This window comes from Prunus mume, linkage group LG1 (assembly GCF_029339155.1).
Source record: "Prunus mume cultivar Tortuosa linkage group LG1, ASM2933915v1, whole genome shotgun sequence".
NCBI lineage: Eukaryota > Viridiplantae > Streptophyta > Magnoliopsida > Rosales > Rosaceae > Prunus > Prunus mume.
The window spans coordinates 13,389,814-13,417,572 of record NC_142698.1 but is presented as its reverse complement, the minus strand read 5'-3'; the positions used below and the strand labels follow the sequence as shown (position 1 = coordinate 13,417,572).

Sequence of the window (27,759 nt, the reverse complement as noted above, 5' to 3'; positions counted from 1 at the left end):
TCCAAGTAGCAGTCAACGTGATCAGAGGTATAAAAAAAATTGAGCTGATCCTTAAAGAAGCCTAATTCGATTCTACAAAATTGAGCTGATGCCAACAGCAATAATAAGGACCTAGAGGTAAAAAATAAAAACAATGCCAGCAAATAATTCATAAGCAAGAGTAATTACATTTTTTCTACTCACCAAACAAAACTCATTTCCTTTTATAAAAGCTGAAAAGGCGTACACAAAACTTCGAATGCATGTGTAATTGCTCTTAATCTATTACAACAAAACCCACTAGCTATAAGTCTAAATGGACACTCATCCATCCATACATGTTTTGCAAGCTCAAATGCTGAGGTTCCCCCACTGAATTGTGGCATCGATAAAACGACATGTCGCGGCTCAATATCAGTACGACAAAGTGGGCAATTAGAGTGAGAGCTCAACCACAAGTCAACGCAGCCGGCATGGAACAAGTGCATGCATTCAGGCAACACACGAATTGCCTCACCAACTTTGAACTCACACAAGCACACAGCACAAATCCCATCTTTGCTTTCTTTACTGTATTCGATAACTGGGATCAACTGTCGGTTGATTTGAAGCCCCTGAGGTTGTTGTTCATTTTGCTGTTGCTGTGTGTTGTTGTTGTTTCGCATGCGCCTTTGGTCGGCAAGGCACTGATATGTTACAGCGGCGATGGTTCCTATTGCAAGGCACAACAAGAGGCCTATGAGCTTAAGTGTCTCGAACTCGAATCCCAGATCGTCTTCGGCGTGGCTCTCCTCCGTCCATGAATCCATGATGGAGAGAGAGATGAGGTGGGGTTAGAGATAATGTAGCAGATGACGGAGGAGGTGTCTTGGGCACAGGTTAAATTGGCGTTGGTTGCTAGGTGAGATGGAGATTTGAGATGCTGTCTTGAGCATTTCTGACAAAACAAAGACTTCACTATGCTGTTTTAGACGTGGGGGGTACGGAGAAAAAGATAAAGAAAATTACTTTGTTCACATATAACTAGAACTTTTGTACAACTAGAGGTCAGCTTGCCTATGACAACAAATGTTATTTATTTTGTTCAAATATGATGTTAGAATTTCGACCCAAAAAAAAATGATGTCAGAATAATATTATATATTCATCAAAGCACCAGTCAACGGTGTGGAAAAGTCAACGTTAGCAATTTGATAAAATGGGCCCGACCCTCAAGAAGCCCAATTCAAATTTTTCTAAATTGAGCTCATATCAGGCTGCACAACCTAACAGAATTATGACCCCGAAAAAACCATGACCGGATTTGGTGCAAGCAACGGCCTCAACCCAAAAAGCTAGGGTAATGAGCCCGCTCCTTTACATCAAAGTTCGAATTCCTCATTTTATAAATATTGCTTATGTAAATTTTTAAAAAGTAAATAATTCATAAGATGGTTACAATTTTCTTTTTTTAACTCACCAAGCAAAACCCACTAACTTGAGTAATGGGCACAGCAAAAGATGATTAATTAACTCAAAAGTGTATCAAGTGCTCCTCCTAAATGCCTCCCCCACTAAAATGCGGCATCGACAAAACGACATGTTGAGGGGGCGGCATCGACAAAACGACATGTCGAGGAGGCACAATATCCGTACGACAAAGTGGGCAATTAGAGTGGGAGTTCAACCACATGTCAATACAACCCGCATGAAACAAGTGCATGCATTCAGGCAGCACACGAATTGTCTCACCATCTCTGAACTCACACAAGCACACAGCACAAATTCCCTCCTTGCATTCTTTGGTGTATTTGAAAATTGGGATCAAATGAGCAGGTTGAGGATTATTGCTTGTAGGAGGCCTATGAATATTTGGGTTGATTTGAATCCCCTGCCTTTGTTGTTCATTTTGTTGTTGTTGTTGTTGTGTGTCTGCATTTTGTATGCGCCTTTGGCTGCAACAACAGTTGTTGACAAGGCATTGGTATGTGGCAACAACTATGACTCCAGCGAAAACACCCATTAGACCGATGATTTCTGGCCCGAGCTCGAATCTCCGGTGTGGTGGTCCTCCGCCATCCATAATGGGGGGAGATGAAGGAGAGGTATTTTGGGCATGCTAAATTGGGGTTCATTGCTAGGAGACTTATGAGGTTGAGGTATGCTGTCTTGTGCAATGGTGACAAAACAAAGGCTTCTTGATGACTAGGATTTTTAGGCGTAGCTGCACGGAGCAAATGAAAATGACTTTGTTAGAGGTCAGCTTGCCTATCCACATGAACTGGTGTTTATGCTCGAATTTGATTTGATCAATGAATATCACCAAGGTAGTAGTCAACAGAGTGGATATTAAAGTCAACGTTGGTCAATATGAGCACATGGGTATTCTAGTGAAGAAGCCCAAACACATTAACTTAGTCCAATTCAAACCAAATAAGTTAGTTGATCCAGCCCAAAATTTTATCAGCGTAATATTTGAAGTTAGAAATAGGATTGCAACATGGAAAGGAAGGATAACACACACTTCGACATAGAAATTATGCATGTATCGCAGGGACCGTGTATGGCATGAGTAAAGTGAGGACCGTATAGGTCCCATTTTGAAGGACACTCACATTAATATGTTGTTGTAGTTTAGAAATTATATTAATTTAATAATATTAATATTCATTTTTTATTTGTCCTTTTGTACAAAGTAAGGAAAATTGGGGTTTCTTTGTTTTCCTAAAGAATACCTCACTAGAAACCTAAACTCTCTCTGAAGGTGAAATTGTGAGCTTGCACTACAGCGACGCCCCCTCTCTGGGGGTGGGTGGCTTCCCCATCTTCCATCCTTCTCTCCTCATCTCCCTTTCTCCTTTCCTAGTTTTCTTCCTCTCTCATATTCTCTCCCCAGATTTGTATGAATTTTGGGTTCTTTTGCCCTAGATCTATTTGAATCTTGTCTTTTGTTTGTTTGTCTATTTGTGTGTTTGCTGTTGTAGGCTCTTGGTGACTTTGTTGTTCTTGGATGTCTTGCTGTCACTGGGATGGTTGCAGTGTGGTGTTGTTGACCCAGCTTTTCTCTTTGGTTTTCGTTGTGTTTTTTAAGCAAGTATTGCAATCCACTGTAGACGTCATGATTTTGTTGCAACTTTTGGTCCACGCATATGGAATTTGCTCCAATTCGATGTTTGGAGTTGGAAAAGTGATTGTTGCTGGTTTGTGTGAGATCGGGTTTTGCTTGTGCAAAATAAGAGGTTTAGCCATATTTGTGCTACGAGTCTCTTTGGTTTGCTAGAGAGGAAGTGGTGCGGTGTCCTTGTTTCTGTGTTTATTTTAGATGATCACAAAATTTTGATTATATAGTTTGATTCTTTTTTATAATTTTTCGTTGAAGACTTTATTTTAGGAGGCCCTCTTGTTGTTTTGGTAGAGAACTCCTAAAATCTCAAAGCCGCTGCTGATGTATGGATAGGTTAGAAAGGAGAAAACTTTCTTATTATCAGTTATATACATCATGTTTCCATCTGTTTTATCACATTGAGAGAGAGAGAGAGAGAGAGAGAGAGAGAGAGAGAGAGAGAGAGAAGTATATGAGTGTATACAACTAATTACACTTAAGACTCTCTCTTTAAAATGAGCATGAGTTGAATCTGTTGGCTTTGCAAGGCATTGCAAACATGTTTGAGTTGAAATTAGTCTAACGTTGGAAAACTAGAATTCCTTGGAGGTCTTTATAAGATTTACTCTTGGAAATAGAATACCCTTGGATTGGGCTATGCAAGTGGCCCAATTGAATGGCTTGTGAGTTTGACCTTTGGGTCAATGGTAAATTAATATATATCTAATTAATCAAAATCTATACATATAAAGCAAAAGGCAAAGAATTGTGAAATATTCAAAATACCAGAAAATGTCATTGATTAATTCAAACATTAAGAATTGAAATTATTAATTAAATTATGATAATATGATAAATTCACTTTTTCATATTAAAAACAAAATCAAATAATATGTCATACTTTTATGAAACATAACTACCCATGTTATTTTTTCTTCATTCTAAAAATAAAATAAAAAAGAAAACCAATTGGCACATGCTCACTCATGTGCCAAGGGGCTAGTATTAGATGTTTATAGTTTTACACCTCACTTGTTATGTCAAATTAAAATATTATTTTATTACATTAGTGTTGATTTATTTATTACTTTCTTAAATGAATGTATTTATATTTTACTATTAAGAGTAATTCATTAATTAAGTTAAAATACTTATAAATTAATTATAAAATATAATTAAACAAAACAAGCATCCATCTCCACGTTGGTTGATGAAAAGAACATAAAAAATATTAACATAAATTTTCAACGGTAAAAAATTCAATAATAACAGTGACAATAAAAAAGAAAAATTATAATGAAAGCATATAATGACAGTAGATACATGAAATAATAACAAGAAAAAAGAAGAAGATAAGTATTAAAATATAGACTATAGTAGTTCGGTTGGAGTAAATTTCAGCCGTTATTTTTATCCGTTAAAAGTGCCACATAGGATTTGACATATTCTTTAGAGATGCTCTTATCAGCCATTCTAATCGTCATTTTTCATTGTTGTTTTACCAACAGAATCTAGATGGACAAATTACACTAATCCCCAAATTCATTCAGTAACCTAGGGTTGTAATAAGGTCGTTCCGTGGATGAACTTTTATTTACAACAAAAATTTGTGTAGCAAATATAAGAAATTGCAAGGCTTGCAAAAATTGATCTTTTTTTTATATTATTTATGTGGACCCATGGAGATTCCTTTTGATTTTGGGCCACTCTCTAGTTCTATTACATATTCCCTCGGGTCCACACTAGATGCATCTTCACGAGTTGCTACTGTATGCTACTTATGTGATGAGTAAAACATATGCTGCAAAATGGAAGCAATTCTAGACTTACTCAAGGAACTGCTAATGTTGCTCTTCAACAATCTCACCATGTGCAAATATACCTTTCTAGCTTTCTAAGGATGAAAGCTGAGTGGGTCGAAATTGAGAATCCAAGTATTCTTAGTTTGACTTAAATACATCGAATTCGAGCTGTATCGAATAAGTTAACAATGTTATGAACATAATTACAAACTTCTATTGCTTATGCATTGTTACCTAAGCAAGCACCTACTGTTCCCTCACATGTAAATCTTTTGGAAGCACATTGAAAAAGAGAAAAAAAATAGTGTTTGCCACTTAAAGCATCAAAATTAAGTGACAACATGGCAAATTATTGTTAGTCCCAACTAATCTCTTTTTGTAACCTCCCAATTAACTTTCTAATCAAATGCATCATGCATGATGCTGATGATACCACAAAGATCTGATTCCAACCAACTCAAGAACTTTGATGGTTCAACTTATTTATCAAGAAGATGTTGCTTTTCCATGTAAAAATAAATAAAACAAAAGTAATAAAAATAAAGTTTGCACTTTTGTATCTGTGAGTCGACTAGGATCCCAAATTCCACCAATCCCCTCTCCCAATATCTCAACCATCTCGTTTTCAAGATCTCCATGGTCCGTCCGAGTTGCCTCAATTATTGAGATATTTTAATCATTACACAATTTTTATTTTTTTTTAAATTTACTTTTCAAAGATGCCACTAGATATCAAATATTGATTTTCTTCTTCATTTGTTTGTTTTTAAATTATTTTAAAATTATCTCATTTGGATCTTGCAACACGTGTCCAATTGCCATGTCAATGGCCTTGATTCTGGATGTGCCTCTTTCAGTTTTGCCACTTCACATGTTCACCATTGTGAATTTGTGATAGCCACAGGTTACGAAATAATACAATAGGCTGCCGACATTGCTGATGTTGCAACTTAAATGCTCCATGTATAAAAACTTTTCTACCAACAAACATCACATAATTAAGGGGCGGAGCGGGCATGAGACTAGTGTGGTCCCAGGCTTCCATCTCAATTTTATATTTTTTATTTGTATATAAAATATATATTATTTTAGTTTTAGAATATTTATTTTAAAATAAAATAATATATTAGGTTCTTTTTGTCTATAAATTAACCATAAAATTTATTAGTCTCTCTTCTACTCATCTCACTTAAATCTTTGGGAAATGGCCCTCAGTGCCACCAATTTTATAATTTTTTGTCAAAATACCACACCTCCCCAAAATTTTTAAAACTACCACCTATAAATACTCTTGTTGCCCACATAACACTTTTTCTGAAATTTAAAACCCAGTTCTTCCTCTTCCTCTTTGTTTTCTTCTCTACCCAATCCAAACCCCAATTTCGTCTTCCTCATCATCCTGCAAAACCCACAGCTTTGCCCTAAGGAATCCAAACCCTAATTTCTACCTCTCTTCGAATCCCTTTTGCAACCTAAACAAACCCAAACAAAACCATCTTTTCTGAATATGACAGCATGTGTTGGCATTAGGTGGCCATTGTTTGAGCATTTTGGTCCAAGTTTTGAAGTGGTACCCAGAACAGCTTCGGTTGTATTGTAGTCATATTCTATGGTATTTGTTTGTAGTCGTATTTTACAACCGCAATACCATTACAAAAGCAATACGACTACAATATAAAATCACAAAATTGTTGTTCTTGTGGTTTATATGAAAACAAAGAGGATTTGGGTTAAAGATTTTAGGGGATGCTGATGATGAATAAGATTCGTTTACTTTGTCCTTCCATGTTGACCAAAAATAGAATGGGCACTATTTGTGCGAGCAAAAAGGATTTCTGTATGGGGAATTGGTTTGCTTGTATAATATCTATTAGGTCAGGGGTCTTAATTAAGATGTATCTGGGGTTTGGGCCATGAACCCACCGGTGAGATTATCAAATCCACTTTGTCAATTGTAAACATGTTCTTCTTTGCCTTGTTGGGAAACTTCAAAAACTGGGGATTTATTACTGTCTCTCATTTTCTCAGAGAGAGAGAGAGAGAGAGAACACAATTTCAGAGAAAAGTGTTATGTGGGTAATAAGTGGACAATAAAAATGTATTTATAGGTGGTAATTTTAAAATTTTTGGGGAGGTGTGGTATTTTGACAAAAAATTATAAAATGGATCACATTTCCCTAAATCTTTTAGGTTAGTTTAACTCTTCTTTCTCTTCCTCTTTTGTTTAAAGCTTTGTGAATTTTTTATTTTTCTCATTTTTTTAATGTATGAGTTGGGTATCTTAATATTGCACTTTATGAACTATTTTTTTCTATTTCTTTTCTCTTTTGGAATATAAATTATCAAAATTTAAGTCTTTAATAGTGTAGATGATGATATTAGTATTTTAAAATTTTAAAATATAAAATTCATGATAATTTTGAAGAGAATACAAGGTTTATGAAAGGTTCTCCCATCTAATGTGAAATTCTGGCTCCGCCACTGATCATAATCCATTTGAACTTTCTTTTTCCTTTTTAATTTGTGAGTGGATAAGTTGTTATCCTATAAATTCACATGATAATTGCATATATAGGAAATTTACATGATATGATCTATCCAATAATTTTCGCTCGTTTTACCCAAATATGTAACATCCCACATCAACCAACGAAGAGGGGGTGATGTGCCTTATATGTGCATGCCCACCTCCATCTAACACGAGGCCTTTTGGGAGCTCACTGGCTTATGAGTCATGGGAATTTCGAAGTTAAGCGAGTTGAAGTTAGAGCAATCCGAGGATGAGTGACTCACGAGAAGTTGCTCGTAAGGTCCCAGAAACAAAATCATGAGGCAGAGATGGTGGCTCAAAGCGGACAATATCGTGTTACGACGGAGCCGATTCCAAATGTGACAATTTGGTATCATAGTCACTCTGTGTGGTGCGAGTGTGCCGACGAGGATGTCCCCCTAAGAGGATGGATTGTAACATCCCACATCGACCAACGGATAAGAGGTGATGTGTCTTATATTTGCATGCTCACTTCCATTTAGCACAAGGCCGTTTGGGAGCTCACCGGCTTTGAGTCATAGGAAGTTAAGCGAGTTGGGACTAGACAATCTAGATGGGTGAGAAGTTGCTCGTGATGTCCCGAAACAAAATCGTGATAGCAGAGATGAAGGCTCAAAGCGACAATATCGTGCTACGGCAGAGCTGATTACGGGATGTGACAAGATATTAGTTTTTTTTTTTTTCCTTTCCTGTCTTCAATTGTACACAACCGATTGTATAAATGGTTCACGATGGGTTTGTCGGGTTGAATTTTTGGGCCATATATGGGCCCAAAGAATGTAGATTACTAGGCCCATAGGCCAATCAAAACTAAGGCCCATTGAGCCCCACCATTCTTATGGGCCAAGCCTACCTAGGGTTAGGGATAGGATGATGTTTCCAGGGCAGAGTTGGGGCGTTGCAGCAGTAAAGACCGGGTCAGGTGAATCTCTGAAACACAATTTTTTCCTATTATAATAAGCAAGAGGCCTGCCTGTAAATTGTAAAATAAGTAATTAATTAATTAAAGTGCCACGTGGGCCAGCTTCCACATTTTCCTCGTACGTGACCTGAAAGAAAGAACTAGTCCTAGTAAAGGCAAGTTCCTCTGTTTCAGAAACAGAACACACCTGACCAATGACCATGGATGGCCTCTGCATATATACGGTCATATCTGAGGCAAATCTATATATCTATATACCTACACTTTAATGATTAAAGAAACCCATCTTTTAAACTTTTTTTTATTTTGTATTTAGGTATAAGTGGAAAAAAAAGAAGAAAAAAAAACTGTGGATTCTCCCTGTTCATATTAAAACAATTTCTGCTGAATTATGCTCTGTTTTCCCATTAAAAATTGACTCAGTGCCCGGAAAGTGTTTATCCTAATGAGACTGCACTTCAGTTTCCTCCTTGCTAGCACTATGCTCATCTCACATGTTATATCACCTAGCAAGAGAACATTTTTTCGTATAAATAAGAAGTCTCGTACGCGCATTAATAACACACGTGTACGAGAATTCAATCCTATATTACTAGTTAATATAGGTAGAGGGTGACTACATGCGATGCACTTACAATGAGCTTTCCAATTTCCATTATTGCACTTACCCAACTGATGTATTGGCTTGCGTCTCCAAAACAGAAACCCCCAAAAGAACAGAAACAAAAAGATGATGGGTTGTTGTATGATAATTGGGTGCAAGTATCATAATTTTGCACACATGAAAAAAATGTAGGATGGGGTGTAATTAAACTATAATTGTATATGGCTTTGCACACTTAATGGGCCATGAAGCCATTATTGCACATGTGGGACAAGAAAGACAAAGGCAATTATGGAATAATATAATTAGTTCTATAAAATAAGGTGGGATTAAGGCTAACTAGGAAAGGTTCATTTGGGACATTGTTATTATAAGAAGATTCAAGGACAAAAAATTAACTTAGCCATTGATCCCAAAATTGCGAGAGAGAGAGATGAGAGAGATCTGAGAAACCAATTGATAGGCGACACAAACCACAACATTATACTATATATGTATTAAAAAAGATGAAAATAAAAAAGCAGTCACTTTCTGATTGGTGGGATGGATTCATTTTTGGGGTGTTTAGGGAGTGCGGGGAGGACCCTCTAAGATGAGAGGATTGATAGCCACACCCACCATTAAAAGAGTAAAGATGGAGAGTGGACGACACACTTTCTTCTTTGAGCTTTAATAATACAACTTACAAGGAGCTATGGCTACAGTTTTCCCCATCTTCTACATCTATTCCATCTCTTCAGAAACAGGTAAAGTTGAAATGGAAGGGAAAAAAAACTGCATCAAGAATCTTTAAAGTTCATTCAATCAATTAGAAAGTTTCTTTTATGTTTCCTTAATTGCATTCAAACTTATCAAAGTTGATATGAACGGTGATTCAGTAATGTGTAATGAATTTGAATACAGTTTTTTTGACAGTGAAAGTTTTTGTGCGGAAGGTCTTTCGCAGCTGAAAATGATTCTAGTAACGAATTTAGATTTGCTGTAAAAAGATCTTGATGCTGCGGTGAATGAGAATTGACTGACGAAAGAGCATATTTAAACTTTAGAACAAAGTGTCAAAAATACGAAAATATGTGTGTGACAAAGTGGCCAAAAGGGGTGCAGAATGCTTATTTATTACCAGAACAAAATGAAATAAGTGTCACAAAATGGGTACTATTGTAAATAGAACAAAGTGCCAAACGGAAATGACAAAGGGAGAGATAAGGGTTGAATGATAAGTTGAGGGAGAATAGAAAGTCAACATGCGTGTTTACAATTACTTGTTATCGTACAACTTGTAGGGCAAAATAGCAAATTTGAGTCACCTGGGAGCTTGGCTGCATTTGGTTTGAAGACACTGTCCATTTTCAATTATTTATGTCGTATTGGATGACCTAATTGGAATTTTCCGTCCCAGAGAACTTATCATTTTTAGTTTGTTTTGTCAATTAACTATAAGTCTTTTATTATTATTATTTTTTAATACAGAATAATATTTAAAATTATTCCAATTTATAGTCACACTGCCTATATATGTGATAGATAAAAAGAATAACTCTTAGAACAAGAGTTTTATTTTGCAGGCGAAATCTCGAGGTTCGATTTCCTACTCTCTCAATATAGTATGTGACAAAAGCATTATTCTTTGTAAAGAGATACTATTCTTTTATGCGAATAATAGTTTGACGCATAAAAAAAATAAAAATAAAAACACGAAAAGAAATTTTTTTACACACATATCATATTGCTATTCGGTAAGAATATAAAAACTCATATTTCTTATAAATAAAAACTCATATTTACATGATAAGGAATATTTACAAAATAAGAAATGAAGTATTTTCCAAAAAAGCAACAACAAACACCGTTACGACGGGTAACGGTAGACCAAATGGGTGACATCTAGTGCGGGCTTTAACCCACCACCTCCCTCTTTATAACCAGATGCTCCCACACGACTCTCTTTTCTCTTCCTACTCTCAATCTCATTTCTCACCCCCAAAAACCTAAATCCAATTTAGCCCTCTTTCACTCTCTCTCTCTCCGATGCCTCTGTATTTTTGGACGGCAAAATAGGCCAAAAAATTAATTAAACTTAAGATTAAAATTAGAAATAAAAATAGAAAATAAAAACTGTAATAGGGAAAAGCGAATATGGTAGTTGATGATACGCTGGAGATGAGCATCATGGTCGCCTCTGGAGGTCCCTCTTGCTTCCGGTTCCCCGATGCTTATCCCAAAAGGTACTCTCTTTGAAGATCCCCTTCGATTTTCTTCTTCTGGGTCTTTTTGGATAAAATTTTGTTCTTTTTTGGTTGGGGTTTGCTTTTTTAGATATTTTTTAAAATTTTATTTTATGGATTTGATGGTTCTGATTCAGTGTCTCCCACCTGGGTTTGGAGGAATTCAGGAGATTCTTGGGCTAAGGTTGGATATAGTTTTTCTATAGCGTTTTAGAAATCTCTTTCTCTCTCTCCATTGGTTGAGATTGAAGAGATTTTTACACAGATTTTATAAACCATATACCATCATTTTTTTTTCTTATAGATCTTTCTCTCACTGTCTCACTCTCTTTATTTTTCCATAGAAAGTTTTTTTTTCTTTTTATGTTTTGTTTATTGGGTTATTGAATTTTGTTTTATTTTGTTGAATTCTTGACGTGGGTGTGTGAGGAATTTGTTATTTGATTTGATAAATCTAGGGTTTTGATGGAGGGGAGATATAGTGGGGATTGATATGATGAAGGTCTTTATAAGGTTATTTCTTTGAATTGTTTTTGGGAAATGGCAATATTCAATCCACCAGCAACAATACCCACCCAGGAGTTGTTCAGCTGAAATGGGAGATTCTCTGCTCACAGCCTTGTCAATGGAGAATCATCACCCTTCCACGCTCTTGTCCATGGATTCCAGTGCTTCCTCTCACGACGAATTGGATTTGGAGATGAATCGGCAAATCATACTTTCCCGCCCCCCTGATATCAATTTACCCCTGTCAGCTGAGCGCAGCCCACCTCCACCGTCATGGAATTCGGACCCTTGTGATATTCTAGATGTTGGGCTTGGTCCACAGGTTTACGAGACTGAGAGTTTACTTACCATCCCCAAGGTGGTTGGACGGAAATGCGCCAAGCGGGTAGACAGCATATGGGGTGCTTGGTTTTTCTTCAGTTTTTACTTCAAGCCTGCATTGAATGAGAAATCAAAGGCCAAAATTATCAGGGACAGCAATGGGGTTAATGGGTTTGAGAAGTCTGATCTCAAGCTTGATGTTTTCATGGTTCAGCATGACATGGAGAATATGTACATGTGGGTTTTCAAGGAGAGGCCTGAGAATGCGTTGGGTAAGATGCAGCTAAGGAGTTACATGAATGGACATTCCCGCCAAGGGGAGCGTCCATTTCCATTTAGTGTTGACAAGGGTTTTGTTCGATCTCACAGAATGCAGCGGAAGCATTATAGGGGTCTTTCTAACCCCCAGTGTGTGCACGGGATTGAACTTGTTCGGGCACCTAATCTCATTGGCCTTGATGAGGACGAGCGTAAGAGGTGGATGGAACTGACTGGGCGGGATGTGAACTTCACAATCCCTATGGAAGCAGGTGACTTTAGTTCATGGAGGAACCTTCCAAATACAGACTTTGAGCTTGAGAGGCCACCTGCTCCACTAAAGAATGTGCCGAATTCCCACTCAAAGAAACTTCTGAATGGATCCGGGCTGAATTTGTCTACACAACCATCTAACAACAACAATTCTGATGGAATGGACCTGTCTCCTGTCAGCAAGAGGAGGAAGGAATTTTTTCCCCATGGGAACGATGACGATTGCTTCCTGGCTGTTAATCCTCCATCTGATCGAATCCCAGATATGGAAATCCACTCAAATGGGTCGCAATGGCCAAATCACTTTAGTGGTGTAATGAAGAATGTTCATGGACCTGTTACAGCTGCAAAAACAATCTATGAGGATGATGCAGGTTATTTGATCATTATCAGCTTACCCTTTGTGGATCTCCAAAGGGTGAAAGTCTCTTGGAGGAATACTCTTACTCATGGTATCATTAAGGTGTCTTGTATGAGCACATCTCGCATGCCATTCATTAAGAGACATGATCGGACTTTCAGGCTTACAGATCCATCCTCTGAGCATTGTCCTCCAGGAGAGTTTGTCAGAGAAATCCCACTGTCCACCCGCATTCCTGAAGACGCTAACATAGAAGCTTATTACGATGGGCCAGGTTCTGTGCTAGAGATTATGGTTCCAAAACTCCGCGTTGGACCAGAAGAACATGAGGTTCGTGTTTGCCTCCGCCCTCACCTTGGAGGCAATGATCTTATGTTGACTTGAGATAGGCATTTTATAGAGTTTATGTAAGGGTTATTGTCATGGTTGGTGCTTCATTGTTCTACTAACTTTGTACCATTTTGTGTATTTTATGAAGGAAAAAGAATGTGCTTCTCGCATTTGTCTTTGCAGTTTTTGCTACTAATCTATGCATCTGGTTAGCTTTGACTCCCACTATTCTTGATTCAAATATATATGCTAAACCATTCTTGATTTATGTTTTGGTTTCAGAAACTGAACTCTTTGTTTGCTTCTTTATCACTTCCATAGCAGAAATTAATACGTAAATCCATAATCCAAGTTGAAAAACTCAGCCAGGCGGTACCTAGAGTAAACTTACTCTTGAAGGAATTTGTTTATCGTCATATTAAGTAACAAGAATCCACTAGCTGCCAACGGGGTCTAGCTCAGTAGAAAAATGTCTTTATTTGTAGATAAGAAGTATCAGGTTCGAACCCCATGGTATCTTAGTTGTGTGTGTATGCGGAATCCCTATCCCCTCTAGTTTAGACTATTGTTTATAATATATATATATAAAATCGACTAGTTGAGTAGCAAGAAACAAATACACAAAGGATGGTACAGTCAACAATGTATTAAAACTATGTTTACTTTAGTTGTCACTTTTGTCAAATAATTATTTCAAGTCTTGCTTTGTGCAAGTAGTGTATTTTCTTTCTTTCTTTCCATTGTTTGTTTAATGGGGGGTGATGGAGACGTGAAAGCCTTGTATTGTAGCATAACATGTGTTAGAGTTAGATAGATGTCATTGCCATGATTGTGGATTATCTATGACTTATAACATCTTACGGAGTAAGTTATGTTGTCAACCTCACCTCACCACCACCCACTCAGTCTTAAAACTAGAATCTTTAACTCATCCAGCAGTGAGTGGTGACTGTGGTGGGATTTTCAAAGTATAAAAAAGCACAAGCATCTTTCTTGACCCTTATGTGTGGCCATTGCCCAACCACATTACTTCAAAATAATATCCCAATTGTGGCAGTCATAGTCTACTTTGGGAAAAATATCCCAAGTTGCTTCTTCAACCTGTCTATAAACTCCTTTTCATTCATTCCGTGTAACCCTTGAGCTATAACTTGAATAACAAATCAGTCCATAAGTTGGTCAATTTTGTGGAATATGGAGAGGGTTGCATTTCTTTGTTATTGCATACCATACTTGTGCGAACCAAATTCTAGCCAAAAGAGCCAGGGAGAGAGGGAGATGGTAGCAAAGACTAGAAGCGGTCAAGGATGGCGTCTGGCCTCAAACGACCCTTCCAACTTTAATGTCAATTTTCCATTTGTCCGCCTTTCAGTGCCCACGCTTTGCTTGACACGTGGATCCCACCACGTTCAGCAAGCCGGTCCAGAAGTAGTAATGCAATTCTGATTATAAGTTAGAAGCATTTTTCACCCACCCTTGAGAGAAGCGCTTTGAAGTTTGATTACCTGAAAGTGGGTCCCAAAGAGTCCGTTAACCATGTTTAAACTAATGATAAAAGAATTGCTTCTTAATCAACAATTACAATAATTTTCGGGCTTTGCATTTACCATTCTGTTTACCAGAAAACAAACAAACAAACAAATAAATAAGAGAGGAAGGATCATGTCGTGTCGACATAAACTTTGACTCTTACACCAGGTGTCTTCCTCTGCTTCATATGCCGCCACAGCCTTCATGCGCTGTTAGATCCAGGCACACCATGACATAATAATATTTTCCGTAAGTTTGTGCAAACACATTCATTAGGTTATTTGCGTTGTCAATTTGAGCATCAACATAATAAAATTCCATGAAAGCTTTGGCTAAAAAGTAAACTTGTAAATTATAAAAGATCCAAAAAATAACAAGGCCCCGGTGCAAAGAGATCCAGGGAAAAATTACCACGGTGCCTATAGGTTCCGCAAATTAAAAAAGAAACTTAAGGCCTTGATAAATAACTTCCAAGGCAAAAATATGAAGAAAAAAAAGCATAAAAATATTCAGTTCAAAAACACCTAAAATTCCGAAATTAAAATTAAACCACAGCAGAAATTTAGTCGACTTCCTCAATCTTGGGTCCAGGGCCGCTTGCACCAGCTGGAGCTTCATCATCAACAGGGCCAGCACCGTCAGCACCAGCACCCTGGTACATCTTGGCGATGATTGGGTTGCAGATGCTCTCCAACTCCTTCATCTTGTCTTCGAACTCATCGGCCTCTGCGAGCTGGTTGCTGTCGAGCCACTGGATGGCGGTTTCGATCGAGTCTTCGATCTTCTTCTTGTCAGCTGGCGGCAACTTGGCTCCGATCTTCTCGTCCTTGATGGTGTTCCTCATGTTGTACGCATAGTTCTCCAAGGCGTTCTTTGCCTCAACCTTCTTCTTGTGCTCTTCATCCTCAGACTTGTACTTCTCTGCCTCCTGGACCATCTTCTCAATGTCCTCCTTTGAGAGCCTGCCCTTGTCGTTTGTGATTGTGATCTTGTTCTTCTGTCCGGTAGTCTTGTCCTCGGCCGACACGTTCAAAATACCGTTGGCATCGATGTCGAAGCAAACAGTGATTTGGGGAACGCCTCTGGGAGCAGGTGGGATGCCGGAGAGCTCGAATTTTCCGAGCAAGTTGTTGTCCCTGGTCCTGGTTCTTTCCCCTTCATAGACCTGGATCAACACACCGGGCTGGTTGTCGGAGTATGTTGAGAAGACCTGTTCCTTCTTGGTGGGGATGGTTGTGTTTCTGGGGATCAAAACGGTCATGACACCTCCGGCAGTTTCCAAACCTTGAGATAGTGGGGTGACATCCAATAGAAGAAGGTCCTGGACCTTCTCGTTTCCCTCACCGCTAAGAATGGCAGCCTGCACTGCGGCACCGTAGGCGACAGCCTCATCGGGGTTGATGCTCTTGCAAAGCTCCTTGCCGTTGAAAAGTCCTGAAGAAGCTGCTGCACCTTGGGAATTCTGGTTGATCCACCAACAAGCACGACATCATGGACTGTGCTCTTGTCCATCTTGGCATCTCTCAAACACTTCTCGACGGGCTCCATACACTTTCTGAAAAGGTCCATGTTGAGCTCCTCGAATCTGGCACGGGTGATGGTGGAGTAGAAATCAATTACCCTCATACAAAGAGTCAATTTCAATGGTGGTTTGGGCAGTGGATGAGAGGGTTCTCTTCGCCCTTTCACATGAAGTCCTCAACCTCCTGAGGGCTCTTGGGTTGCCGCTGATGTCCTTCTTGTTCTTCCTCTTGAACTCCTGAACAAAGTGGTTCACCATTCTGTTGTCAAAATCTTCACCTCCCAAATGGGTGTCTCCAGCTGTGGCCTTGACCTCAAAGATACCCTCCTCAATTGTGAGAAGTGACACATCAAAAGTACCGCCTCCAAGGTCAAAAATCAAGACATTCTTCTCACCAACGCTGGTGGCCTTCTTGTCAAGACCATAGGCAATTGCAGCTGCTGTGGGCTCGTTGATGATACGGAGGACATTGATTCCAGCAATGACACCGGCATCCTTGGTGGCCTGTCTCTGAGAGTCGTTGAAGTAGGCAGGGACTGTGACCACGGCGTTCTTGATTGTGCTGCCTAGGTAAGCCTCGGCAATCTCACGCATCTTGATAAGGACCATGGAGGAGATCTCCTCAGCGGCGAAGACCTTTTCTTCTCCCTTGTAAGAGACACCGATCATGGGCTTGTCACCAGGTCCGGGGGTGACCTTGAATGGCCACAATTTCATGTCACTCTGGACAGACGCATCAGAAAATCTACGACCAATCAACCTCTTAGCATCTGCAATGGTAACAAATCAATGATTAGCCTATCATGGTATACTTATCCAAAATCATACAACACACATTTCAAGACAAAACATATAATTGATATCATCCAAGCAAAATAATTATTTATCAAATTTATTTTATCACCTTGACCGCCTGAACTAGTATGAAACAAATCAATATCCAATCATGATGCATTTATTTACTATCAGCATATTCAATTCGAGCTAAAAACAAATCATTGTCTGCATACAATAAATTATAAACGTAAAAAAAATTAATACAATTCATACTTTAAAAAATAATTTTGTATGCATAATTACCAAAACTGATAGCATTTGATCTATAAAAACTAGTGTACCTCAGTGATCAAGTTGTTCATCAACATAGAAAGGAATTGTAGTTTATTTAATTATAACCAAATTAAACTGAAGTCCAAATGAAATAGACAATTTTATAGATCTATTAATCAAATTTCGTTTTTTTCCAATCCAGTATTCGAAGGCACAGCTAAAGATCTAATTTTAAGCCAATAACCAGATACAACAACACGAAGCATGTAAACATAGATCTACGCAAGTAACTACCTATCAAATTTACCAATCAAACAGTCACATAACAAAAGAAATCTAGCTTAAACAGATCTATAGCATACCAGTCACTGTAAACAAGATCTATAAGCTATTATAAGGAAAAATACGGATCCAAAAGCTACTGTAAACATAAATAGAGATCCATAAACTAATATAAACAACAATACAGATCTATAAGTTACTGAAAGAAAGCGGAGCAAGGAACTCGGATCTTACCGAATACGGTGTTAATGGGGTTCATGGCGACCTGGTTCTTAGCAGCATCACCGATCAAACGCTCGGTGTCTGTGAATGCGACATATGACGGCGTCGTTCTGTTACCCTGGTCATTGGCGATGATCTCAACACGGTCGTGTTGCCATACACCAACGCAGGAGTAGGTGGTGCCGAGATCGATACCGATGGCTGGTCCCTCTCCTTTGCCGGCCATTGTATATTCTAGGTTTTCGTCGACGAATGTATCAACGAAAATAAATCAAAAAGAAGAGGATGAAAAACTACCGGCTGCTAGGGTTTGTTAAGTGATGAGAGGCTGGGTATCGGAGGGGTTTATATAGCGTTGGGAGCGTTAGAATTCCAGAACGTTCTATAACCCTAGAGTTTTGGAGCCGTGGGATGTGGTGAGCAACGGACGGCCTGGATTGTTTCCATATTGCTTTGGAAGACCCGTGGTCAAGTTTGATTTAGATTCTCACAGATCCGCGCGTCGTTGGGTTTTCCTACGGTTAGTCGGTTGCCTTCCTTTTGGGTTCTTTGTTCCCTCCGGTAGTCGACCACAAGCCGTTCACTTTTACGCGTATGCACTTGGGTGGAGCCCACTCCAGCGCTGAATCCTTATTATTTATTTTTTTGGGTCAAAGTCTTGAATCCTGATTGATTGTGATTATTTGCAAATTACAATCCAGGCTTTTTTCTTCTAGAAGAAAAGGTACTTCGTAAGTTTGTATCTTTCTTATGTGAGTACACAAGTTCAAAATCTAATCAAATACAATTTGATCGTTATATGGAAATCATTTTCGTGAAATCCAATTCAATCCTAATTTGGTTGGCATTTAAACCTATTGTGCGGATTTGTACTCATGTTAAAGAATATTTAGGGCTTGTTTGGAATTGCCTTTTTTCCCCAAAAAAAAAAAAAAACTTTATTTTAAAGTTATGTAATTAAAGTATTTGATAAAAATAAAATATCATGATCATTTTAAAATTAATGACCCAGCTCACTTAAAGTTTATAACTTCAAATTATTTATGAATTCAAAATAAACAAAAATTTAAAACTATGACATTTACAACACTTATAGTTTGCCTCATGCCTGTCGGAAAACAAATCAAGTGGTTAACATTCTTGTAAAATATGGACATGTTTGTACGAATCATTGTATTTGGATGTCATTTTCCTGAAGTTTTTTTACATAAATTATACTTTGATATGTATGGTGGGATCTTATTTGTAAGGTTTTTGTTTGTTTAAAAAAAAAAAATACAACACTTATATTTTAATATAGGGTGGGTTTAGTACCTATGATCTGAAATGAGGCATATGTTTGTTAGCCGTAATGACTACGAAAGCGTGCTCACCCCATTACACGTTAGTTCAAATTCCAAATTCATAGAATAAAGTAATTTAGAGCGTCGATTTTACAAAACAAAAAAAAACAAAATTTAGAATATCCATTTAGCATTAAATAAAAATATATGCTCTAATTTGAGATTTTGTTGATTATAAAAATTAATAGTTCTAAACAATGCCCCTAATTACCATGGATCAAGTATGGGCTAGGGTTCTTAAATTTGTAGAGTTCATTTGGTACACGGGATTGTCATGGATTATACTAAATATTGGGACTGTCTTGGATTGGCATAAGTTGGATAAGATTTGTACTGTGTTTGGTGCACAATTGAACTAGGACTAAATTTTTTGAATTTTTTATTTTTTATTTTTAAAAAAGGCAAGTGGATTTATTTGTTTTGTTTTTTTAACTTTTCTTCTTTCGTTCTCTGCGACTTCATCTTCTTCTTCTCCTTCCTCTCTCCTTCCCCACTTCTTCTCAATCTATTTGTCTCTCTGCTTCTTAATTGAAAATGTTATATTCTCTCATTTTCCTATTTCACTATTTCTCTCTTCACCCTCCTATCTCTTCAATAGCCACATGCCCAAACCCCACAATCTAAATTTGGGAATTTGCTTCTTTGAGGAAGCTTTTGCCTAGGTGGATTCTTTGATGATGAATTGCTTGATGTGTTAGCTATTGTTTTATGAGGTTATTCCCCAATTTCATAAAAAGAAAAAAGGATTTGAATTAATTGATTTATTTCCCCCATTTGGGTTTTGTAGCAGAGAGAGAGAGAGAGAGAGAGTAGCTGACATGGATGAGGGCTGGAGGCCATGGCTGTGACGAGGTGTGTGCTTAGGTGGAAGGTGATGGTTGTGACGAGGTGTGTGGTGGGGTGGGAACTGATGGCAAAGATGAAGGCGTGGAGAGGGAGGAAGTCGCGAGCGATGAGGAGCGGATTATTTGTCCCCCTTTCACAGACGGGTCTCATTAAGCCCAGTTAAGAAGGTGTATTTGGTGGGCCCTATATTATTAATCCCATTTAAAACTAGAACCATATGACAACAAGCATTGGATAATTTTTTATCCAAGCCAGTCCAAGTTATGGAGGTGTACCAAACAAGCCCGTATAGATCAAGTATTCAAAGGGTTTGTCTTGATTTTGTAGAGATAAAGTATGGGCTAAGGCTCTTAAGTTTGAATTCGTTGAGTTAGAACTTAGAAGTGTGTGAAACTAGCTTGATGATATATTATACTTTGTATTACATTTGAAGTTTAACATTTTTTAGTTTGACTAACATTGAATCGATGATAAAGCACCAAAAGAAATGGTGCCATTTACATTCATGTTCGCATAATTTATAAGTCACAAAAATTGTATGAGTTTTTATCACAAATGGCCCATGAGGTTTGCCAAATTATCATCTTTGGTCCTTTATGTTTTTTTTTCCTGTCATTATTAGTCCCTTATATTACACCTCACACATCAATTTGGTCCCATTGTCTGGTTCGTTAAAATTTTTCATTAGATTGCTTATGTGGATTAAACAATGTTTTATCACAAATGGTCCTTGAAGTTTGCTAAATTATCACATTTGGTCATTTATATTTTTTTGCTAACATTATTGATCCTTATGTTACAACTCACACATCAATTTGATCACACCGTAAGATTTTGTTAAATTGCTAACATGACACATATGCGGTGCATACATAGCAATGTAAAGTGGATCTAAATGAAGAAATATTTATAAAAAACTAGTTTAATTCTTCCTTTATTTAGTCGGCAACAAATCAACTGTGCTCTTCTATCAGGCCAGCTCAGCCCGCCGAAACTTGCATGAATCTGGACCGTACACGTGTACAGACTCTAGCCCAGGTATTGTGGCCCGGCCCGACCCGAGACTGGTAAACTAACATACTGTGTAAATGCTCTGGAAGCTAACCTCTCACTCCACAGCTTGTGTGCGTAGAAAAAACACCAAATGAAAGTCTTCCATAGCTTCCATCTTCGTCCCATTTCCATTATTGTTCATCACCCAAAGAGACGATTATAACCTGAGGGGATGAAATGGGCGATACCAGCGAGGGAGAGTGTGTCACTGAGCTTGAAGCTATGTGCAAGGAAGACTCGTCTTGGCATCCATGTCAAGTCTCTCTCAGGTGAGCCATCTAACTGAACCAACCCACTTAAAATGGTTTCCGGACTGTGATCCTATTGTTTATTGGAAAATGCAGAGATGGGTTTTGCCCAATAGTTTTAGTGAGCTGGGTTTTGTTCATGTTTTGAATTTTTGTTCTAGATGTAGATGATCGTTGGGTTTTCCTTGGAAATTGGAATTATGATATCCGATCAGTGTGTACATGCATTCAGCTTCTCTCTGTAATTGATGGTTCAACTATTTGATGTCGTGTAATTAGTTGTTTAATTTTCTGGCTTGGTTGTGCACTTGTTTAATTTCCTTTATAGTATATACAGAGTTACTTCAGTGATCCAGTGAAACCAACATTATTCATTTTGTAATTGTATGATCTTATCTATTCAATCACATTTCCTAGTTGTATTACTTTCTAAATGGGTACTGAAGAAAGTTAAGAAAATATTTATTCTACTCATGCTGTGAAAGAGTGTCATGTCATATGTCACTCATAACTGTATATGGGGATGACTTGATGGATATTAACACTAACAACGAATGTATCCAAGCAACGGATCATGAAGAACTAAATTTCTCTAATCAGGCAGTTGTGTTTTATCGCCCTATTTTTGTCAAGTTTGAAATATCAACTTTTAGAAATGCATACATAATGTTTTAAGGTGGCTCCTGTTTGTGTTCCACAGCTCTACCAAAGATAGCCTAATTGTAGACTTTGGAGGCCAGGAGTTAGAAGATATGGCGTTGAACACGGATGAAGCCCTTACGCGTCTCCGTTTTCGTTGTGCTCCTCTTCAGGGTGATGACTGCACTCACATTGAAGGAGAGCATGTTCTTGCCATCAACAAGTCACAGTCTAAGAGCCACTTCTTTGATGCCAAGGTGGAAAAGGTACTTATCTGCTCTCTAATTTATTTACAGCTTCCTTGGAACCAGGGCTATCATCTATCTACTCTCTTGAAGTATTTATTGCTCACTGTTTAAGTGCTTGATTATATAATGCCTAGTCAGTTAAAAAAAGGATTATATAATGCTAAAGAGGATGTTTCCATCAAATTTACAGGGGCCCTGGATACTTATAAATTCAGAAATTTGTTCTTTCCTTTGTGTATCTGGTTAATAGCTATAATAGGAAATAAATTCGATTAATTTTGTTAACCAAATCATGTTTCAGTGGGTTATAACCATCATATTCCGTGGGTTATAATGTACTGCAGTCCTGAGCTTATTTGATAATTATTTACTTGATACACCTTTTGCATGAAAAAATATATTCTGTTAATTCGGTCCATGTCCTCACATCTTGACGACTAGGTGCTCAGAGTGAGACACTCAATGAGGGTCTATTGTAGATGCACTTTTATGATCAAGTGGCTTCACCAAGACCTCAAAGGGCAGATGGTGACTGTACCTTCTAGTTCAATCATGAAACTGACGGGCAAAAACATCAATGTCCATCCAACTGTTTCTGCATTCTTGAAATCAGTTAAACAAATGGGTTTATATAGTGCATCTTCCATTCCAGTCATGCTTGAGGTTGAGGATTTTGCTGTTGAATTGGATCTTAATAAATTTCTGGAAAAGCAAATAGAAGACATCAATGTTTCAGCTAATGAATTCAGAAAAGAAATTACAATAGACATTTTAGAGGGGGTTAAAGGTAACCAGCCCTGCTCACTACTTTATATGTTTAATGAATTCAGACCTGTTGTTGGAATATCTCTTTCTATCTGTTTTTGTTTATAATTTTAAGAAACTTGTCCCCATAAGCATTATCTTTGAACTGTGTGTTGCATCTGCACCTTGAACCTGAAACGCCCTTCTTAAGTTGAATTAGAGGAGTATGGTACTTGCAAAGTGATGCAGTAGTAGATGGGCATTACCTTGTGTATGGTCCAAGGCATATGCATAATCCAATATAATTAAATATACCCATATTTTAAGGGTGCTGATTTTCCCACTTCCCTTTTGTCCACTTACACTCCCTTTTGTTTTTTAATACTTTTTAGTACTATAACATACAAGGGAGTGTAAGTGGACAAAAGAGGAGTGGGAAAATCAGCTCCCTATTTTAATCGTGTGCCTTTTCATTTGCTTAATTTTAGGGGAGGAATAATTATGCAGCTTACATGAAGGAACTTTTAGCCTTTACATATTTCTGGTTTTTATGAAAGAGTTTGGCCACCTTATGGCAATGGACTGATAATTGGGTCAGTCTTAGAACTTGCCTAATAAAATACTCCATCCTGCCCCCAACCCCCTTTACTCTCATCAACAAATGAGATTGACATCAATGCTAATGCTGAAGCCAGATACATTGGAGTTATGCTTTCAACGGTTAACTGCATGATACTTGAGTGATATTTTTTCAATGTTGGTGACTCTATTCGAACGTAAAAGTTTACTCAGTTAGCCCCTAATCTTTCTCTTTCCTTCCGTGGTGGTCATTTTGATTGTGTAACTTTTCGAAGTTTGAAAAGAAATACAAAAAATAATGAGGGGATAACTAAGTAGTTTCATTAACAGAACTTAGGAGATGCTAACTGATCAGTTTTCTTTTGGTTTTACATCATTTAGATTATTCCTGGTTGTGTGCATGCAGCTGATAACAAGGGAGATATTCGATGCAAATCTGTTGCTGCACCCAAAGTAAGCATTTCAAATGCTCAGGTTTCTCATGACCAGGATCAATCAGAAAGTATTGTTCAGAGTTCTGGTGAGCTGGAAGTAAACATAGAAGATGAAGGCCTGCAAGCCACTTGCTTATCCATACGAGAAGAGCATTCAGAATTCAGGTCCCGTCTTAGTCCTCTTGCCGCTCGTGCAGCTTTGGCTTTGCTAGTATCGAGTACTTACAAGCATATTGCTATAGGTGGGACTGAGCTATTCAACTCCCGTGACAGTGACAATATGTCTAGTAACACATTATCTTCTGAAGCAACCAAAGCTCATAAGAATGAAAATGAGACCTCAGATGCTAGAAAAACTCTCTCAGCAGTTCAGAAAGGTTTTGAAAATCAAAACAGTGATTCTCATGTGAAAGATTCTGCTGAAGAGATTAAGTTAAGGGCCTCAACCAACACGAGAAGGTTGACTCGTTCAGCAGTCCAAGAAGAAAAAGATAAATCAACTATGCCAATTAAACAATGGTTGGAAGAGAGCAAGTCAGCTCATATTACAGGATCAATTTCCTATGAAGGAAATGTCACCATTCATGAAAGAAATGTATTGAAAAAGAAGAATGATGCATCAAAAAATAAGAAAGCAGTCTCTTCGCCACTTCATGCAGAGAGTAACATTCCGATGGAAGAAAGTAATGAAAAGCCGATGCCTGGTGATGCTGGAGCCATTCAAGATATAAATGTTCCAATGAAGACTTGTGCTAAGGACAACAAGTCAACGGTTCCAACCAACGTGAGGAGGTTAACTCGTTCCACACATTCTTCTGAGGAGAATTTAATAGTACCTGAAAACTATGGAATGGAAAATAAAAGTGGTGGATCAAGAAAGAAGAAAGTTGTCTCTCCTTCATCTGACAAGGACAACACTATGCCTGGCGAAGAAATAAATAAAAATAACATGTCTGGTGCTGTGACAAGACTTGGAAACATTCGACAAAGTGAAGGTTGTATATGTTTATATTTACATGTGCATGTATATATTCTTGTCTAGTTATAATAATTTGTGTTATGTTATTCATGCAGAAAGTATATCTGATTTGCGGAACATCTCAAACATTTAACTCAATTTGACATTCTGGTCTTTATCACTTTTTCAGTGTTTTAGAACCGACTTAAAAGTGGTTTTGTCAGCCCTTGTTCAATTTTGACATATTTAAACTGTAGTTTGAATCTATTTGATTACATGATTTAAGAAAGTCCTGTCTACTCAACGGTTTCCATTTTTCTCTCTTAAATTTCAGCATTTTAAGCTTTGAATGATGTCAATGGCAGGAAAGGTTTCAGGAAGTGGTGGTAAAACACAAGGCCAGAAGAGGAAGTCTACTTCCTGCAGTAGGCAAGAGCTGCGATTTTCTCCACGATTAAGGTTTCTCCCTCGGACTCGCTCACAGAACAAGTCTTAAACTGTCTTCCTTCATCAGAATTATTCACAACCAAGCGAGGCAGCCTTTTGGGGACTTGAAAGAGGTAAAAGCACTGCTTTCTTTACATATGTTTAACAGAGAGAACTGGGACTATAAGTGAAACGAATACAAAGCATGCTTGTTTGTATTTGGGATCATCTATGTGAAGTGGATGGATGGGTGAACATAGCAATAGCTTAGTATGGCTCTTTCAGGCCTTGTTATATCTATTGTCCTTCTTCTGAGTTTTATGTCCTGTATGAATCGCAGATGGAATAGACAGCATGGTTGGACTATATTTCAGATAGCAGAATAGGGACCATCTCAGCGTCAAACTATATCTGTCTTGTTGGCTTCTCCATGGTTTATGGTTTTATTTGTTGTTTCCTCTTGAAAGCATTATTTATAATGTAAATTCCATTGGTCTTTCCGTTTGAGTCCAATCAACCATGCTACACCACAGTTGAGACTGTGTGAAATGGTGACCAAAGATGAGCCAACTCACAATAGTACAGCACTGGGCTCTGAATATTCATATGATTGCAATTTGGTGCTTAAGTGCTTGGTGGGTTAACGTAGAAGCCAATTTTGAGCCCATACGTAAGAAGGTACATCGCATATTGGGCAATTATATGTTTTACCCCCATGGATAGAACTGAGCCTATTAGCTTTTGGAAAATGATACACAACTAACTGTCCATAGTGCAAGTTTTAATGGAGCAAGAATGATATCACATAATGTGGATTCTTAAGCCAAGTAAGTCATCATCACGTATATTTCTCTGGACAGCTATGAGTCTCACTTAGTTGAAAAATATGTTTTAAACTGAGCAACCAATAAGCACATGATCTCGAAGATGCTTAGCTTGAGCATAAGTGATTTTCCATTTGTTTGATTAGCTCAAGTTGAGGTGTAAAACACTAAAAGTTGTGGCATATGAGCTGTGCTCATGCTGATGATGTTTAGTGAATTTGTCTCTACATTCATGTGTAGTCTACCTATTGAATTGAAACACTCCTCACACAAAGAGGGCTGATAACCTTACGATTAGGATATCAATGACACATGCTCAGAATCCAATTATGGATGTGAGCTGGTAGCATGCATGTTTTGATTCGGTCGTACTTATTGTCCAGTTTGTTTAATTGTTGGAGTATTGTTGTATATATTTTGTATTTCAACGGAAATTAGGTATATTTCTTCTTCATATTTATTTTCTGGACTGGCACCTTCTTTTCTCTGTTGGCATTTCCTATTGCATTCTAACCTTTATTGTATCAAGTCACATCATTGTGAGACCTTACTGTACCCTATTACAAAGGGCGCAAGTCACATCAAGTCGAATTTACACCAATTTTGAGTCATACCCTTTTGCTTCAGACTCTGTTACCAATCCTGACACTAACCTATTGGGAACTCCAAGTTGAGGAAGGTAACTAGGAGAGACACTTCCATGTTGGTAAGTTATTTCGAGGGAGGCCTGTTTTCATGCATTGCCGAAACATGAATTTGTTTTACATGATATCACCCGTGTGCATGTATGCTTTCTGTTAGGAGCAAGCAGGTGTTTGTGAAATTAAGCAACCAGGTAGGCCTGTTTGCGTGTTCTCTTGCTAAAGACTGTTATGTTCTTAGACGGTTAATCAAAGACCATTCGATTAAGTGAAATTTTATTTGAATGTGTGGTCATAATTCACAGTCTAACGACGTATCATGACAGATTATCTAGCTGGGAAACATATTCACACATGAAATTGTAGTTTGTTAGTAATTGTTGTCATAGTTAGCTCAGAGCATGTTACCAAGTCCTTTTCACACATGATGATACATGGTGAACCTCCTCAACACATTTATTAGATGGACTAGATTTATAACAGGAAGTCACATTAATATATAGTTGCTTCCGTCATGATACTTGGATTTATTTTTTTCCCCCACTCAAATCTGTAGTTGGGCAGTCTCCTTCCTGTCTTAATTAAATATAAGCGATGACGTGATGGAAATGAAGATTTAATAAGTGCTTATAATATTTGAACTATAGAAGTCCCAAGAAGCTTTTATAACTGAGTACTTTGACAACTGAATGCCTTCATTTCATTTGGTTATTTCATAGAGCCAAAACAGAAAAACCCACGAACCTGGTCGTGCATATGCCATTACCCTGCCTTGTGGTTCACCAATTTCTTCCATTTCGACACAAAGCAGCTTCAACAAACATTTCACAACTGTGTAATCTGCCCGTGAAAGGCAGGGATGAATGGATCTGATTCTATAACCTGCACAAACAAGATCTGGTTTTCTTCTGCCGACTGACACAATAATGGCCATGATAACAAAATTACGTTCTAA

At 37.8% G+C, this 27,759-nt stretch overlaps 4 protein-coding genes and 1 pseudogene across 7 annotated transcripts; 2 read left to right on the top strand and 3 right to left on the bottom strand.

The window, feature by feature from the left end:
* Nucleotides 1–72: 72 nt before the first annotated feature.
* On the bottom strand, nucleotides 73–788 carry LOC103340939 (RING-H2 finger protein ATL77-like). Its single transcript, XM_008244411.2, has 2 exons — nucleotides 318–788; nucleotides 73–111 (listed from the first exon to the last, which is right to left on the bottom strand). The coding sequence occupies exons 1-2, from the start codon at nucleotides 786–788 to the stop codon at nucleotides 73–75; spliced, it is 510 nt and encodes a 169-aa protein (XP_008242633.2).
* Nucleotides 789–10,873: 10,085 nt separating this feature from the next.
* On the top strand, nucleotides 10,874–13,385 carry LOC103339621 (uncharacterized). 2 transcript variants are annotated; one of them, XM_008242951.3, is made up of 2 exons: nucleotides 10,874–11,165; nucleotides 11,624–13,385. In XM_008242951.3, exon 2 carries the CDS (start codon nucleotides 11,761–11,763, stop codon nucleotides 13,267–13,269), a length of 1,509 nt encoding a protein of 502 aa, XP_008241173.1. In that variant the 5' UTR covers nucleotides 10,874–11,165; nucleotides 11,624–11,760; the 3' UTR covers nucleotides 13,270–13,385. The 2 variants fall into 2 exon arrangements, with proteins under 2 accessions (XP_008241173.1, XP_008241181.1); XM_008242959.3 differs by having other exon boundaries at nucleotides 10,885–11,165; nucleotides 11,728–13,385.
* Nucleotides 13,386–15,072: 1,687 nt separating this feature from the next.
* Nucleotides 15,073–18,140, bottom strand: LOC103339635 (heat shock cognate 70 kDa protein). Its single transcript, XM_008242970.2, has 2 exons — nucleotides 17,834–18,140; nucleotides 15,073–17,037 (listed from the first exon to the last, which is right to left on the bottom strand). The coding sequence occupies exons 1-2, from the start codon at nucleotides 18,045–18,047 to the stop codon at nucleotides 16,358–16,360; spliced, it is 894 nt and encodes a 297-aa protein (XP_008241192.2). The 5' UTR covers nucleotides 18,048–18,140; the 3' UTR covers nucleotides 15,073–16,357.
* Nucleotides 15,308–16,314, bottom strand: LOC148921052 (heat shock 70 kDa protein 1 pseudogene; annotated as a pseudogene).
* Nucleotides 18,141–21,122: 2,982 nt separating the features above from the next.
* LOC103339646 (uncharacterized) lies at nucleotides 21,123–27,009 on the top strand. Of its 3 annotated transcripts, none has more exons than XR_016123253.1 (6): nucleotides 21,123–21,332; nucleotides 22,012–22,216; nucleotides 22,640–22,985; nucleotides 23,928–24,950; nucleotides 25,279–25,473; nucleotides 26,791–27,009. XR_016123253.1 is itself a non-coding variant. In XM_008242982.3 (5 exons), exons 1-5 carry the CDS (start codon nucleotides 21,241–21,243, stop codon nucleotides 25,407–25,409), a joined length of 1,797 nt encoding a protein of 598 aa, XP_008241204.2. In that variant the 5' UTR covers nucleotides 21,123–21,240; the 3' UTR covers nucleotides 25,410–25,660. The 3 variants fall into 3 exon arrangements, 1 of the variants encoding a protein (XP_008241204.2); XR_514688.3 differs by lacking the exon at nucleotides 26,791–27,009 and adding an exon at nucleotides 25,680–25,840; XM_008242982.3 differs by lacking the exon at nucleotides 26,791–27,009 and having other exon boundaries at nucleotides 25,279–25,660.
* Nucleotides 27,010–27,759: the final 750 nt, after the last annotated feature.